We start from the raw sequence: 16,395 nt of genomic DNA, 5'->3' as shown, positions 1-16,395 counted from the left end.
GTGAGTTTTAAGGAGCATCTTGACAAAGACATGAATAGGATGGGAATAGAGGGATACGGTCCCCGGAAGGGGAGGGGGTTTTAGTTCAGTCGGGCAGCATGGTTGGTGCAGGCTTGGAGGGCCGAAGGGACTGTTCCTGTGCTGTAATGATTTCAGCTTCTCTGCCGTTTGGCCATTGACACCTTCTATTCTCTCTGCGGGCTGCCATTAGCAGCCTTTCCCCTGGTTTCCGTGGCTATCACTCATCCTTCATTCCCTACCCCTGCAGTATAAATATCTCCCACTTTCTCTCTGCCTTTTAGCTTTGACACAGGGTCATCTGGGACTCGAAACGTCAGCCCTTTTCTCTCCTTCCCGATGCTGCCAGACCTGCTGAGACTTTCCAGCGCTTTCCCCTTTGGTTTCGGCTTCCAGCAACCGCAGTAACTTGCTTTTATCTGGATGGAGGAATGTTGTTTCTTGTGGCTGGGATGGAGAGAAGGGGGATGGTTTCCAGAACAAGGGCTCACAGTCTCAGGATACGGAATCATGGAGAGAGCGATGGAGATTTACAGCACGGAATCAGGTCCTTCGGCCCATCTTGCCCATGACTCTAAAATCGGCCCCGCAGGTGGAGGAGGTGGTTAAGAAGGCGTATGGTGTGCTGGCCTTTATCAATCGAGGGATTGAGTTTAGGAGTCCGGGGATAATGATGCAGCTATATAAGACCCTTGTCAGACCCCACTTGGAGTACTGTGCTCAGTTCTGGTCGCCTCATTACAGGAAGGATGTGGAAAAGATTGAAAGGGTGCAGAGGAGATTTACAAGGATGTTGCCTGGATTGAGTGGCATGCCTTATGAGGATAGGCTGAGGGAGCTCGGTCTTTTCTCCTTGGAGAGATGTAGGATGAGAGGAGACCTAATAGAGGTGTATAAGATGTTGAGAGGCATAGATCGGGTGGACTCTCAGAGGCTTTTTCCCAGGGTGGAAATGGCTGCTACGAGAGGACACAGGTTTAAGGTGCTGGGGGGTAGGTACAGGGGAGATGTTAGGGGTAAGTTTTTCACACAGAGGGTGGTGGGTGAGTGGAATCGGCTGCCGTCAGTGGTGGTGGAGGCAAACTCAATAGGGTCTTTTAAGAGACTCCTGGATGAGTACATGGGACTTAATAGGATGGAGGGTTATAGGTAGGCCTAAAAGGTAGGGATGTGTTCGGCACAACTTGTGGGGCCGAAGGGCCTGTTTTGTGCTGTAGTTTTTCTATGTTTCTAATTGTATCCACCTCTACCACTTCCTCTCTATACAAGCACCACCCTCTGTGGGAAAAGGTTGTCCCTCGGGTCCCTCTCATCTTAAACCTACGCCCTCTGATTTTGGGCTCCCCTACACCGGGGGGAAAATACCTTGAGCTGTTCCCCTTATCTATGGCCCCTCAGTATTTTATAGACCTCTATAAGGTCACCCCTCCCCCCCGCCAATCCTCCTACGCTCCAGAGAAAAAGGTCCCAGCCGACCCAGCCTCCCCTGATCATTCAAACCTTCCAGTCCTGATAACATCCTGATAAATCTTTTTTGCCCCTTTCCAGTTTAAGAAGATCCTTCCCATAGCAGGATGACCAGAATTGAACGCAGTGCTCCAAAGGTGGCCGCACCAATGCCTTGTAACACAACGTCCCAACTCCTGTACTCAATGCACTGACCTTTCAACAGAGGGTCATGAACAAAGCCCAATCCATCACGCAAACCAGCCTCCCATCCATTATAGTGGTTAGCACAGTGGGTTAGCACTGCTGCTTCACAGCTCCAGGGTCCCGGGTTCGATTCCCGGCTCGGGCCACTGTCTGTGTGGAGTTTGCACATTCTCCTCGTGTCTGCGTGGGTTTCCTCCGGGTGCTCCGGTTTCCTCCCACAGTCCAAAGATGTGCGGGTTAGGTTGATTGGCCAGGTTAAAAAAAAAAATTGCCCCTTAGAGTCCTGGGATGTGTAGGTTAGAGGGATTAGCGGGTAAAATATGTGGGGGTAGGGCCTGGGTGGGATTGTGGCCATGATCTTATTGAATGGTGGAGCAGGCTCGAGGGGCCAGATGGCCCACTCCTGCTCCTGGTGCAGACTCGATGGGCCGAATGGCCTCCTTCTGCACTGTAGGGTTTCTATGATTTCTATCTATGATTTCTATGACTCTGTCTACACTTCCTGCTGTCTCGGCAAAGCAGCCAGCATAATTAAGGACCCCACGCACCCCGGGCATTCTCTCCCCCACCTTCCGTCGGGAAAAAGATACAAAAGTCTGAGGTCACGTACCGACCGACTCAAGAACAGCTTCTTCCCTGCTGCCGTCAGACTTTTGAATGGACCTACCTCGCATTAAGTTGATCTTTCTCTACACCCTAGCTGTGACTGTAACACTACATTCTGCACCCTCTCCTTTCCTTCTCTATGAACGGTATGCTTGGTCTGTAGAGCGCGCAAGAAACAATACTTTTCACTGTATGTTGATACAGGTGACAATAATAAATTATTTAAATGGTAAAAAATTGCAGCATGCTGCTGTGCAGAGGGACCTGGGTGTCCTTGTGCAGGAATCTCAAGGAGTTGGTTTGCAGGTGCAGCAGGTAATTAAGAAGGCAAATGGAATTTTGTCCTTCATTGCGAGAGGGATGGAGTTTAAAAACAGCGAGGTTATGTTGCAGCTGTATAAGGTGCTGGTGAGGCCACACCTGGAGTACTGTGTACAGTTTTGGTCTCCTTACTTGAGAAAGGATATACTGGCACTGGAGGGGGTGCGGAGGAGATTCACTCGGTTGATCCCGGAGTTGAGAGGGTTGGCTTATGAGGAGAGACTGAGTAGACTGGGGCTATACTCATTGGAATTCAGAAGAATGAGGGGAGATCTTACAGAAACATATAAGATTATGAAGGGAATAGATAAGATAGAAGCAGGGAAGTTGTTTCCACTGGCGGGTGAAACTAGAACTAGGGGGCATGGCCTCAAAATAAGGGGGAGCAGATTTGGGACTGAGTTGAGGAGGAACTTCTTCACACAAAGGGTTGTGAATCTGTGGAATTCCCTGCCCAGTTGAGGCTCCCTCATTGGATGTTTTTAAGGCAAGGATGGATAGATTTTTGAACAGTGAAGGAATTAAGGGTTACGGTGAGCGGGCGGGTAAGTGGAGCTGAGTCCACGGAAAGATCAGCCATGATCTTATTGAATGGTGGAGCAGGCTCGAGGGGCCAGATGGCCCACTCCTGCTCCTGGTTCCTATGTTCTTATGCTAATTTGTCCCTTAGTGTCCAAAGATGTGCAGGTTAGGGTGGATTGGCCGTGTTAAATTGTCCCTTAGTGTCCAAAGATGTGCAGGTTGGGTGGATTGGCCATGCTAAATTGTCCCTTCGTGTCCAAAGATGTGCAGGTTAGGGGGATTGGCCATGCTAAATTGCCCCTTAGTGTCCAAAGATGTTCAGGTTAGGGTGGATTGGCCATGCTAAATTGTCCCTTAGTGTCCAAAGATGTGTAGGTTAGGGTGGATTGGCCATGCTAAATTGTCCCTTAGTGTCCAAAGATGTGCAGGTTAGGGGGATTGGCCATGCTAAATTGCCCCTTAGTGTCCAAAGATGTGTAGGTTAGGGTGGATTGGCCGTGCTAAATTGCCCCTTAGTGTCCAAAGATGTGCAGGTTAGGGTGGATTGGCCGTGCTAAATTGTCCCTTAGTGTCCAAAGATGTACAGGTTAGGGTGGATTGGCCGTGCTAAATTGTCCCTTAGTGTCCAAAGATGTGTAGGTTAGGGTGGATTGGCCATGCTAAATTGTCCCTTAGTGTCCAAAGATGTGTAGGTTAGGGTGGATTGGCCATGCTAAATTGTCATGGGGATTGGCAGGGTGGATGTGTGGGGTTACGGGGATGGGCCTGGGATTGTTGTCAGTGCAGGGCTCGATGGCTGCTTTGTGCGCCGTGGGGATTCTATGATTAGGGGTTGGGTGATAAGCCCAACCAGCAACGCTGCAAGTCCCACGAATGAAAACAAAATGTCGTAGGCAGTGGAAGCGGATACGATAGTGAGATTTCAGGGGCATTTTGACAAATACATGAATAGGATGGGAATAGAGGGATATGGTCCCCGGAAGGGTAGGGGGGTTTAGTTCAGTCGGGGCAGCATGGTCGGTGCAGGCTTGGAGGGCCGAAGGGCCTGTTTCTGTGCTGTAATTTTCTTTGTTCTTTGTGCACTCTGACCCTCGCTCTCTCTCTGTCTGTTCTGACCCGCAGGTATGCAACTCCACTAGCTGCCAGACTCAACTCCCCCCACACTCCCTCCACAACCACCCCCCCGCCACCACCAGCCCTGGTATGGCAGCCAGACACAAGTACAACACAGCCAGCCCCGCAGAGTGGAGGATGGTGGAGCGGGAACCAGCGGAGGGTCAGGACGCAGCCTGGGCCCAGGCCGTCGGTGCCCCCGGGGCGGTGGTGTACGACCGGCTGAGGGACCGCGAGCGGGCGCTGGTGCCCGGGCTACGCTGGCTGAGCCAGGACGAGGAGGGCGAGGAGGAGGGCGCGGAGGAGGAGGATGACGAGGAGGAGGAGGAGGAGGGATCGGAGGGCTACCATTGCCAGATCTGCGGCTACCACACTGACCAGCTGCAGCCGTTCAACGTCCACCTGCACGCGGCCCACCCCACCGTGGTACTGCAGGAGCTCTATGGGCTGCTGGGCTTGACGGGAGGCCCCATCCCCGGCCTGGGAGCGTCTGGAGGCCCCATCCCCGGCCTGGGAGCGTCTGGAGGCCCCATCCCCGGCCTGGGAGCGTCTGGAGGCCCCATCCCCGGACTAGGCCCCGCTACAGGCCCCATCTCTGGTCTAGGCCCCAGTGGAGGCTCCATCCCCGGACTAGGCCCCGCTACAGGCCCCATCCCCGGACTAGGCCCCGCTACAGGCCCCATCCCCGGACTAGGCCCCGCTACAGGCCCCATCCCCGGACTAGGCCCCGCTACAGGCCCCATCCCCGGACTAGGCCCCGCTACAGGCCCCATCCCCGGACTAGGCCCTGCTACAGGCCCCATCCCCGGTTTAGGCCCCGCTACAGGCCCCATCCCCGGACTAGGCCCCGCTACAGGCCCCATCCCCGGACTAGGCCCCGCTACAGGCCCCATCCCCGGACTAGGCCCCGCTACAGGCCCCATCCCCGGACTAGGCCCCGCTACAGGCCCCATCCCCGGACTAGGCCCCGCTACAGGCCCCATCCCCGGACTAGGCCCTACTACAGGCCCCATTCCTGGACTAGGCCCCACTACAGGCCCCATCCCTGGCCTAGGCCCTCCGGGATGCCCCGCTCCTTGCCAGGCCTGGTGCCAAGACGCCCACCCGGGGCAGGGGGAGGGCCAGAAAGGTGAAGGGGGCAAGTTGGACATGGTGCGCATCGACCTGACGGGGGAGGAGGAGGCGGGCGAGCAGGAGACAGCGGGATCCGGGCCTGCCCCGAGCCAGGAGCCCAGGCTGGCCTCCTCCCTCCGGCAGGCCCGGCCCGAGGCCCCCCGGGAGGCCAGCCCCAGCCCGGAGTTGGAGGCCGAGGGTCCGCTGGCAGAGGCATTCAGCCGCTTCCCCTACCCCAGCCCGGAGGAGCTGGCCCGCTGCGGGAGGTCGGCTGGCCTGCCCGCCGAGAGGGTGCGGGTCTGGTTCGCCGTGCAGCGTCTGCGCCGCGGGATCAGCTGGACCCCTGAGGAGGTGCGGGAGGCCCGCGACAGGCTGTGGCACAGGCCAGGCACCCTCCGGCTGCCCGTGCCACCCCCTGGCCTGCTCCCCGTGCCCGTCCCGGCCTCGCCAGGCAGGGAGGCCCAAGATGGCGCTTCTGGGCCACCCGGAGGAGGTGGCCTGAAGAAGGCCCGCACCTCACCGGACGGTGCCGACTCCCCCGAGGCCCTGCACCGCCAGCCCAGGCCCTCCCCGGCACACAGCGAGCGGCGTTGGCGCAAGACCAAGGCCCAGCTGGCCGCCCTCAAGAGCAGTTTGGCGCGGGACCGCTACCCGGGTGAGGCAGAGAGAGGGCGAGTGCAGGTCCGCACCAGCCTGAGCAAGGCCGACATCAAACGCTGTCACCAGCTGCGAGGCCTGCCCATCTCCTCCTCCGACCGCCGCGGGGACACCTTGCCCCACTCGCACGCGCTCTCACCCCTTCCGGCCTCCCAGAGAGGGCCCGCTTTGAAGGCCGACGTCAGGGGGGTCGGGGAGGGAGAGGTGGTGGAGGAGGAGGAGGAGGAGGAGGAAGAGAAGGCCTCAGGCCTACCCGGGGCCCCGGTCGTCACGGAGACGGCCAACCGGGCCCTCGTCCCCTCGCCGGGCAGGCCCAGGAAGACCAAGGAGCAGTTGGCCACCCTGAAGACCTTCTTCCTGCTCTCGCAGTGGCCCAGCGGTGAAGACTACAGCCAGCTGGTGGAGCACACCGGCCTGGCCCGTGCCGACATCATCCAGTGGTTCGGAGACACCCGCTATGCCCTGAAGAATGGACAGCTCAAGTGGGTGCGCCGGGGGGCCGGCGGCCTGTTGGCCGGCCAGTCTCCGGGGGCCGATCCCGGGCCCGGTGCCGACTGCGGGCCCCTGGAGGAGTACCTGAGCCGGCACGGCGCGCACCCACGCCAGGACGACCTGTGCCGGCTGTGCTTGGAGAGCCGGCTGAACGCCCGCCAGGTTGCCGAGTGGTTCCGGCGGCGGAGGGGAAGGGGGAGAGGGGGCCGGACCCCGGAGGCCGAGGACGGGGGGTCCGAGGAGGACAGGCTGGGTCAGGGCGGGGGAGACGGGGAGGGGTCGCGTGAAAGGAAGGAGGACCACGTGGTCAGGGTGATGCTTTAATCCCTCAGCGATGGGGGGGGGGGTGGTGGTGAGAGAGAGCGAGGATGGGATGGGGGTGCCAAATCTACCAGGTCTGGTCTGGCGGAGGATCAGCAGCGCAGTAGCACGCTTATCACTGCTGCCTCACAGCGCCAGGGACCCGGGTTCGATTCCTGTCTCGGGTCCCTCTCTGTGTGGTCTGCACGTTCTCCCCATGTCTGCGTGGGTTTCCTCTGGGTTCCTCCCACAATCCAAAGATGCAGTCAGTATTCTCACAACACCAGGTTAAAGTCCAACAGGTTTATTTGGTAGAACAAGCTCCTGGAGTGTCGCTCACCTAATGATAAACCTGTTGGACTTTAACCTGGTGTTGTGAGACTTCTTACTGTGCTTACCCCAGTCCAACGCCGGCATCTCCACATCATTGCTGCCACCGACAGTCCAGAGATGTGCAGGTTAGGGTGGATTGGCCATGCTAAATTGTCCCTTAGTGTCCAAAGATGTGCAGGTTAGGTGGATTGGCCGTGCTAAATTGCCCCTTAGTGTCCAAAGATGTGTAGGTTAGGTGGATTGGCTGTGCTAAATTGCCCCTTAGTGTCCAAAGATGTGCAGGTTAGGTGGATTGGCCGTGCTAAATTGCCCCTTAGTGTCCAAAGATGTGCAGGTTAGGTGGATTGGCCATGCTAAATTGCCCCTCAGTGTCCAAAGATGTGCAGGTTAGGTGGATTGGCCATGCTAAATTGCCCCTTAGTGTCCAAAGATGTGCAGATTAGGTGGATTGGCCATGCTAAATTGCCCCTTAGTGTCCAAAGATGTGCAGATTAGGTGGATTGACCATGCTAAATTGCCCCTCAGTGTCCAAAGATGTGCAGGTTAGGTGGATTGGCCATGCTAAATTGTCCCTTAGTGTCCAAAGATGTGCAGGGTAGGAGGATTGGCCGTGCTAATTTGTCCCTTAGTGTCCAAAGATGTGCTGGTTAGGGGGATTGGCCATGCTAAATTGTCACTTAGTGTCCAAAGATGTGCAGGGTAGGAGGATTGGCCATGCTAAATTGTCCCTTAGTGTCCAAAGATGTGTAGGTTAGGGTGGATTGGCCGTGCTAAATTGTCCCTTAGTGTCCAAAGATGTGTAGGTTAGGGTGGATTGGCCGTGCTAAATTGTCCCTTAGTGTCCAAAGATGTGTAGGTTAGGGTGGATTGGCCGTGCTAAATTGTCCCTTAGTGTCCAAAGATGTGCTGGTTAGGGGGATTGGCCATGCTAAATTGTCCCTTAGTGTCCAAAGATGTGCTGGTTAGGGGGATTGGCCATGCTAAATTGTCCCTTAGTCTCAGGGGGACTAGCTAGATACATGCGTGGGGTTATGGGGATAGGGCCTGGGTGAGATTGTGGTCGGTGCAGACTCGATGGGCCAAATGGCCTCCTTCTGCACTGAAGGGATTCGATGATCCTGATGACCACGAATCCATTGTCGATTGTCGTAAAAACACATCTTGTCCCCTTGAGGGAAGGAAATCTGCCGCCCTTACCCCGGTCTGCCCTACCTGTGACTCCAGAGCAACACACAGCCATGTGGGTGACTCTCCACTGCCCTCCAAGGGGCAACTAGGGATGGGCAATAAATGCTGGACCCGGCCAGCGCCGACCCCATGTCCCACGGAATGAATTGTTAAAAAAAAACATCCTTCCTTAACCTCCGACCTCTGAAAGCCAACGACCCCTGAACCTTGTGCAGCACCGCCAGGATTGAGCCAATCTGAGGTTCCCACCTCGCCCCCTCTCAGACTCTACCCCGTGGAGGCTGGCTGTTCCCCTTCTGGCTGGACGTCCCGTCAGATTGAGGGGAAGAAGGACAGAGAGCAGAAAACTTGAGGACATCAACCTTGCAAAATGTTTCCCTGAGCCAGTTGACGTGTTGGGTTTACCCGAATGCTTTTCTTATTTTCCTCCGGACTTGTGTTACGAGAAAGAAAGAAAAAAGAATCTTTTATATAAAAAAAATGAACCCGCCTTGTCTGTGCCTGGCTTTTTTTGTTCGTTTGATCTTATAGAGGTCTAGAAAATAATGAGCGGCACAGATCAGCTGGATAGTTAAGGTCTGTAAAATAAAGATTTGCCAGGATGCTACCGGGACTTGACGGATTGGAACATAGAAAAGCTACAGCACAAACAGGCCCTTCGGCCCACAAGTTGAGCCGAACATGTCCCTACCTACTAGGCTTACCTATAACCCTCCATCTTACTAACTTCCGTGAACTTATCCAAAAGTCTCTTAAAAGACCCGATCGAATCCGCCTCCACCACCACGACCGGCAGCCGATTCCACGCACCCACCACCCTCTGAGCGAAAAACTTACCCCTAACATCTCCTCTGTACCTGCTCCCCAGCACCCTAAACCTGTGACCTCTTGTGGCAACCATTTCAGCCCCGGGTAAAAGATTGAGTTATAAGGAGAGGCTGGATAGACTGGGACTTTTTTTCTCTGGAGCGTAGGAGGCTGAGGGGTGATCTTATGAGGTCTATAAAATAATGAGGGGCACAGATCAGCTAGATAGTCAATACCTTTTCCCAAAGGTAGGGGAGTCTAAAACTCGAGGGCATAGGTTTAAGGTGAGAGGAGAGAGATACAAAAGTGTCCAGAGGGGCAATTTTTTCACACAGAGGGTGGTGAGTGTCTGGAACAAGCTGCCAGAGGCAGTAGTAGAGGTGGGTACAATTTTATCTTTTAAAAAGCATTTAGACAGTTACATGGGTACGATGGGTATCGAGGGATATGGGCCAAATGTGGGCAACTGGGATTAGCTTGGGGGATTTGAAAAAAAAGGGCGGCATGGACAAGTTGGGCCGAAGGGCCTGTTTCCGTGCTGTAAACCTCTATGACATCAGACCTTTAAATAGAAACAGGAGGAGGCCATTCGATCCTTATCCGCAATTATGATCATAGCTGATCATCAAATTGATTTGATTTGATTTATTATTGTCACATGTATTGGGATACAGTGAAAAGTATTGTTTCTTGCGCGCTATACAGACAAAGCATACCGTTCATAGAGAAGGAAAGGAGAGAGTGCAGAATGTAGTGTTACAGTCATAGCTAGGGTGTAGAGAAAGATCAACTTAATGCGAGGTAGGTCCATTCAAAAGTCTGGCAGCAGCAGGGAAGAAGCTGTTCTTGAGTCGGTCGGTACGTGACCTCAGACTTTTGTATCTTTTTCCCGACGGAAGAAGGTGGAAGAGAGAATGTCCGGGGTGCGTGGGGGGGGTCCTTAATTATGCTGGCTGCTTTTCCCCGAGGCAGCGGGAAGTGTAGACAGAGTCAATGGATGGGAGGCTGGTTTGCGTGATGGATTGGGCTACATTCACGACCCTTTTGTAGTTCCTTGCGGTCTTGGGCAGAGCAGGAGCCCCAGACCAAGCTGTGATACAACCAGAAAGAATGCTTTCTATGGGGCATCTGTAAAAGTTGGTGAGAGTCGTAGCTGACATGCCAAATTTCCTTAGTCTTCTGAGAAAGTAGAGGCGTTGGTGGGGCTTTCTTAACTATCGTCACTACAGAACGAACTGCCAGAGGGAGTAGGAGAGGTGGGTACAATTTTGTCTTTGAAGAAGCGTTTAGACGGTGACCTGGGTAAGATGGGTATCGAGGGATATGGGCCAAACGCAGACAATTGGACAGCACAGGGTTAGATAAAGAGTAAAGCTCCCCCTAAACTGTCCCCCCATCAAACACTCCCAGGACAGGTACAGCACGGGGTTAGATACAGAGTAAAGCTCCCTCTACACTGTCCCCCATCAAACACTCCCAGGACAGGTACAGCACGGGGTTAGATACAGAGTAAAGCTCCCCCTAAACTGTCCCCCCATCAAACACTCCCAGGACAGGTACAGCAGAGGGTTAGAACATAGAACATAGAAAGCCACAGCACAAACAGGCCCTTCGGCCCACAAGTTGCGCCGATCACATCCCCACCTCTAGGCCTATCTATAGCCCTCAATCCCATTAAATCCCATGTACTCATCCAGAAGTCTCTTAAAAGACCCCAACGAGTTTGCCTCCACCACCACCGACGTCAGCCGATTCCACTCACCCACCACCCTCTGAGTGAAAAACATCCCCCTGACATCTCCTCTGTACCTACCCCCCAGCACCTTAAACCTGTGTCCTCTCGTAGCAACCATTTCAGCCCTTGGAAATAGCCTCTGAGAGTCTACCCTATCCAGACCTCTCAACATCTTGTAAACCTCTATCAGGTCACCTCTCATCCTTCGTCTCTCCAGGGAGAAGAGACCAAGCTCCCTCAACCTATCCTCATAAGGCATGCCCCCCAATCCAGGCAACATCCTTGTAAATCTCCTCTGCACCCTTTCAATGGCTTCAACATCTTTCCTGTAATGAGGTGACCAGAACTGCGCGCAGTACTCCAAGTGGGGTCTAACCAGGGTCCTATAAAGCTGCAGCATTATCTCCCGACTCCTAAACTCAATCCCTCGATTAATGAAGGCCAGTACGCCGTACGCCTTCTTGACCGCATCCTCCACCTGCGAGGCCGATTTAAGAGTCCTATGGACCCGGACCCCAAGGTCCTTCTGATCCTCTACACTGCTAAGAATGGTACCCTTCATATTATACTGCTGCTTCATCCCATTGGATCTGCCAAAATGGATCACCACACACTTATCCGGGTTGAAGTCCATCTGCCACTTCTCCGCCCAGTCTTGCATTCTATCTATGTCTCGCTGCAACTTCTGACATCCCTCCAAACTATCCACAACACCACCTACCTTGGTGTCGTCAGCAAACTTACCAACCCATCCCTCCACTTCCTCATCCAGGTCATTTATGAAAATGACAAACAGCAAGGGTCCCAGAACGGGGTTAGATACAGAGTAAAGCTCCCTCTACACTGTCCCCATCAAACACTCCCAGGACAGGTACAGCACGGGGTTAGATACAGAGTAAAGCTCCCTCTACACTGTCCCCATCAAACACTCCCAGGACAGGTACAGCACGGGGTTAGATACAGAGTAAAGCTCCCTCTACACTGTCCCCATCAAACACTCCCAGGACAGGTACAGCACGGGGTTAGATACAGAGTAAAGCTCCCTCTACACTGTCCCCATCAAACACTCCCAGGACAGGTACAGCACGGGGTTAGATACAGAGTAAAGCTCCCTCTACACTGTCCCCCCATCAAACACTCCCAGGACAGGTACAGCACGGGGTTAGATACAGAGTAAAGCTCTCTCTACACTGTCCCCATCAAACACTCCCAGGACAGGTACAGCACGGGGTTAGATACAGAGTAAAGCTCCCTCTACACTGTCCCCATCAAACACTCTCAGGACAGGTACAGCACGGGGTTAGATACAGAGTAAAGCTCCCTCTACACTGTCCCCATCAAATACTCCGATAGGGAGAGCACGGGGTTGGATACAGAGTAAAGCTCCCTCCAGACTGTCCCCCATCAAAACCTCCCAGGACAGGTTAATGGTAGGGCATTGGGGAGAGTTACAGAACAAAGAGATCTCGGGGTACAGGTTCATAGCTCCTTGAAAGTGGAGTCACAGGTGGACAGAGTGGTGAAGGCGGCATTCAGCATGCTTGGTTTCATTGGTCAGAACATTGAATACAGGAGTTGGGACGTCTTGTTGAAGTTGTACAAGACATTGGTAAGGCCACACTTGGAATACTGTGTACAGTTCTGGTCACCCTATTATAGAAAGGATATTATTAAACTAGAAAGAGTGCGGAAGAGATTTACTAGGATGCTACCGGGACTTGATGGTTTGAGTTATAAGGAGAGACTGGGACTTTTTTCTCTGGAGCGTAGGAGGCTGAGGGGTGACCTTATAGAGGTCTATAAAATAATGAGGGGCACAGATCAGCTAGATAGTCAATATCTTTTCCCAAAGGTAGGGGAGTCTAAAACTAGAGGGCAGAGGTTTAAGGTGAGAGGGGAGAGATACAGAAGGGTCCAGAGGGGCAATGTTTTCACACAGAGAGGGTGGTGAGTGTCTGGAACGAGCTGCCAGAGGTAGTAGTAGAGGCGGGTACAATTTTGTCTTTTAAAAAGCGTTTAGACAGTTACATGGGTACGATGGGTATAGAGGGATATGGGCCAAACGCGGGCAATTGGGATTAGCGTAGGGGTTAAAAAGAAATGGAGCAGCATGGACAAGTTGGGCCGAAGGGCCTGTTCTCATGCTGTTAGCATCTAAGACTCTCAATTTACACCCATTCAGGTGAGAATCTGCCTACCTGTTATTGCGACCAAAACTGGATAACCTCACATTGTACTGCACGACAGGACAGTCCGACTTTACAGCAAACAAAACAAGATTCTTTATTAGGTTCTGAGTCACAACCCGGGGTGCTGACTAACTGAACAAAGGGAGGGAGAGAAACATCGCGACCCCCTTCCTGTGCTCCCCGGGCTCTGGCAGTCCAAGGCACTCACGATGGCTCCTGTAGCGGCTGTGTTACCCACCGTGTGGGGGGGGGGTGGTGGGTGGTCGCTGGGGTTTGCTAGCCATGCTTCCTGGCGGCGGCTCAGGAAGGGGTGCATTCCCTGCTCCACCCCCGCCCCCCCGAACACAGCGTCACTGCCACTTTGCACCCCGACGCCAGCTGGCTCGCTCCTACGCCTCTGAGTTCCTGGAAGTCAGGCTGCAAGAGAGAGAGAGAGAGAAGAGGGGGCGATGCCCGGTTATAAGAACGAGGAGCAGGAGTAGGCCATCTGGCCCCTCGAGCCTGCCCCGCCATTCAATAAGATCCCGGCTGATCTTGTCATGGACTCAGCTCCACTTACCCGCCCGCTCACCATAACCCTTAATTCCTTCACTGTTCAAAAATCTATCTATCCTTGCCTTAAAAACATTCAATGAGGGAGCCTCAACTGGGCAGGGTATTCCACAGATTCACAACCCTTTATGTGAAGAAGTTCCTCCTCAACTCAGTCCCAAATCTGCTCCCCCTTATTTTGAGGTCATGCCCCCTAGTTCTAGTTTCACCCGCCAGTGGAAACAACTTCCCTGCTTCTATCTTATCTATTCCCTTCATCATCTTATATAGATAGAATATAAAAGCAGGGATGTCTTGATGCACCTGTACAGGGCATTGGTGAGGCCGCAGCTGGAATACTGTGTGCAGTATTGGTCCCCTTATATGAGGAAGGATATATTGGCATTGGAGGGAGTGCAGAGAAGGTTCACCAGGTTGATACCGGAGATGAGGGGTTTGGATTATGAGGAGAGGCTGAGGAGATTGGGTTTGTACTCGTTGGAGTTTAGAAGGATGAGGGGGGATCTTATGGAGACTTATAAGATAATGCGGGGGCTGGATAGGGTGGAGGCGGAGAGATTCTTTCCACTTAGTAAGGAAGTTAAAACTAGAGGACACAGCCTCAAAATAAAGGGGGGTCGGTTTAAGACAGAGTTGAGGAGGAACTTCTTCTCCCAGAGGGTGGTGAATCTCTGGAATTCTCTGCCCACTGAGGTGGTGGAGGCTACCTCGCTGAATATGTTTAAAGCGCGGATGGATGGATTCCTGAGCGGTAAGGGAATTAAGGGTTATGGGGATCAGGCGGGTAAGTGGTACTGATCCACGTCAGATCAGCCATGATCTTATTGAATGGCGGGGCAGGCTCGAGGGGCTAGATGGCCTACTCCTGCTCCTATTTCTTATGTTCTTATGTTCTTATATGTTTCGACAAGATCTCCCCTCACTCTTCTGAATTCCAATGAGTGTAGCCCCAGTCTACTCAGTCTCTCCTCATAGGGTCCTCTGCTATTTGTGATTTTTATTAATGACTTAGAGGAGGGGGCTGAAGGGTGGATCAGTAAATTTGCTGATGACACCAAGATTGGTGGAGTAGTGGATGAGGTGGAGGGCTGTTGTAGGCTGCAAAGAGACATAGATAGGATGCAAAGCTAGACTGAAAAATGGCAGATGGGAGTTTAACCCTGATAAATGTGAGGTGATTCATTTTGGTAGGACAAATTTGAATGCGGATTACAGGGTCAAAGGTAGGGTTCTGAGGAATGTGGAGGAACAGAGAGACCTTGGGGTCCATATCCACAGATCTCTGAAGGTTGCCACTCAAGTGGATAGAGCTGTGAAGAAGGCCTATAGTGTGTTAGCTTTTATTAACAGGGGGTTGGAGTTTAAGAGCCGTGGGGTTATGCTGCAACTGTACAGGACCTTGGTGAGACCACATTTGGAGTATTGTGTGCAGTTCTGGTCACCTCACTATAAGAAGGATGTGGAAGCGCTGGAAAGAGTGCAGAGGAGATTTACCAGGATGCTGCCTGATTTGGAGGATAGGTCTTATGAGGAAAGGTTGAGGGAGCTAGGGCTGTTCTCTTTAGAGCGGAGGAGGTTGAGAGGCGACTTAGTCGAGGTTTATAAGATGATGAGGGGGATAGATAGAGTGAACGTTCAAAGACTATTTCCTCGGGTGGATGGAGCTATTACAAGGGGGCATAACTATAAGATTCATGGTGGGAGATATCGGAGGGATGTCCGAGGTGGGTTCTTTACTCAGAGAGTGGTTGGGGTGTGGAATGGACTGCCTGCTGTGATAGTGGAGTCAGACACTTTAGGAACATTTAAGCGGTTATTGGATAGGCACATGGAGCACACCAGGATGGTAGGGAGTGGGATAGCTTGATCTTGGTTTCAGATAAAGCTCGGCACAACATCGTGGGCCGAAGGGCCTGTTCTGTGCTGTACTGTTCTATGTTCACTCTCCCACCCTCCAACTCTCCCTCTCTCCCACCCTCCAACTCTCCCACCCTCCCAGTCTCCCACCTTCCCAGTCTCCCACCTCCCAGTCTCCCACCCTCCCAGTCTCCCACCCTCCCAGTCTCCCACCCTCACTCTCTCACCCTCCCACTCTCACTCTCTCTCTCTCACTCGCTCTCAATCTCTCACTGTCTCTCTCTTTCTTTCTCTCTCTCACTGTGTCTCATTCTCTCTCCCACTCTCTCTCTCTCACACTCACCCACTTTCTCTCTCTCACTCTCTCTCAATCACTCTCTCACTCTCACCCTCCCACTCTCTCACTCCCATTCTCATTCTCTCACTCGCTCTCAATCTCTCACTGTCTCTCCCACTCTCACTTGCACTCCCATTCCCACTCTCACTCTCTCACTCACTCCCACCCTCACTCTCTCCCTCGCTGCCTCATGCACACACACACACACTCTCTCACTCTGTCTCTCTCACACACACAGTCAGTATTCTCACAGCACCAGGTTAAAGTCCAACAGGTCTATTTGGTAGCACGAGCTTTTGGAGCGTTGCCGCTGCATCAGGTGAGTGCTTTCTCAAGTGAGGAGACCAAGTTATTGCCTCCCCCCTCGGTGCTCCCTCACATCCTCTAAAACTCACCCCGGGGAGGGTGAGGGGTGCAGAGAGGGAGGAGGCCCGGCCAAAGTTGGGGCGGTGGGGGGGGGGTCCTTCGGCCCCACTTCCGGGGCTGTGTCCAGCGGCCGGATGTCCGCAGAATGGGAGCGCTGCGGTGTCTGCGTTCTGTGACCGGAGGGTGGACAACGCTGGGTCTGGGAAGCAGAATAAATCCGATGAACCGAGGGACAG

The 16,395-nt window shown here is 53.5% G+C and overlaps 1 protein-coding gene across 1 annotated transcript; it reads left to right on the top strand.

The window, feature by feature from the left end:
• The first annotated feature begins 4,564 nt into the window (after window positions 1–4,564).
• Window positions 4,565–6,819, top strand: LOC144488573 (homeobox and leucine zipper protein Homez-like). Its single transcript, XM_078206636.1, has one exon. The coding sequence runs from the start codon at window positions 5,383–5,385 to the stop codon at window positions 6,817–6,819; it is 1,437 nt and encodes a 478-aa protein (XP_078062762.1). The 5' UTR covers window positions 4,565–5,382.
• Window positions 6,820–16,395: the final 9,576 nt, after the last annotated feature.

This window comes from Mustelus asterias, unplaced genomic scaffold, assembly GCF_964213995.1.
Source record: "Mustelus asterias unplaced genomic scaffold, sMusAst1.hap1.1 HAP1_SCAFFOLD_1674, whole genome shotgun sequence".
In the NCBI taxonomy this organism is placed as follows: domain Eukaryota; kingdom Metazoa; phylum Chordata; class Chondrichthyes; order Carcharhiniformes; family Triakidae; genus Mustelus; species Mustelus asterias.
Note: the sequence above shows the minus strand (reverse complement) of the source record. Positions and strands in the feature narration are given on the sequence as shown.

Bases quoted from the DNA above. Each gene is read 5' to 3' on its own strand.
- LOC144488573 (XM_078206636.1), top strand. From the start codon at position 5,383: ATGGTGCGCATCGACCTGACGGGGGAGGAGGAGGCGGGCGAGCAGGAG.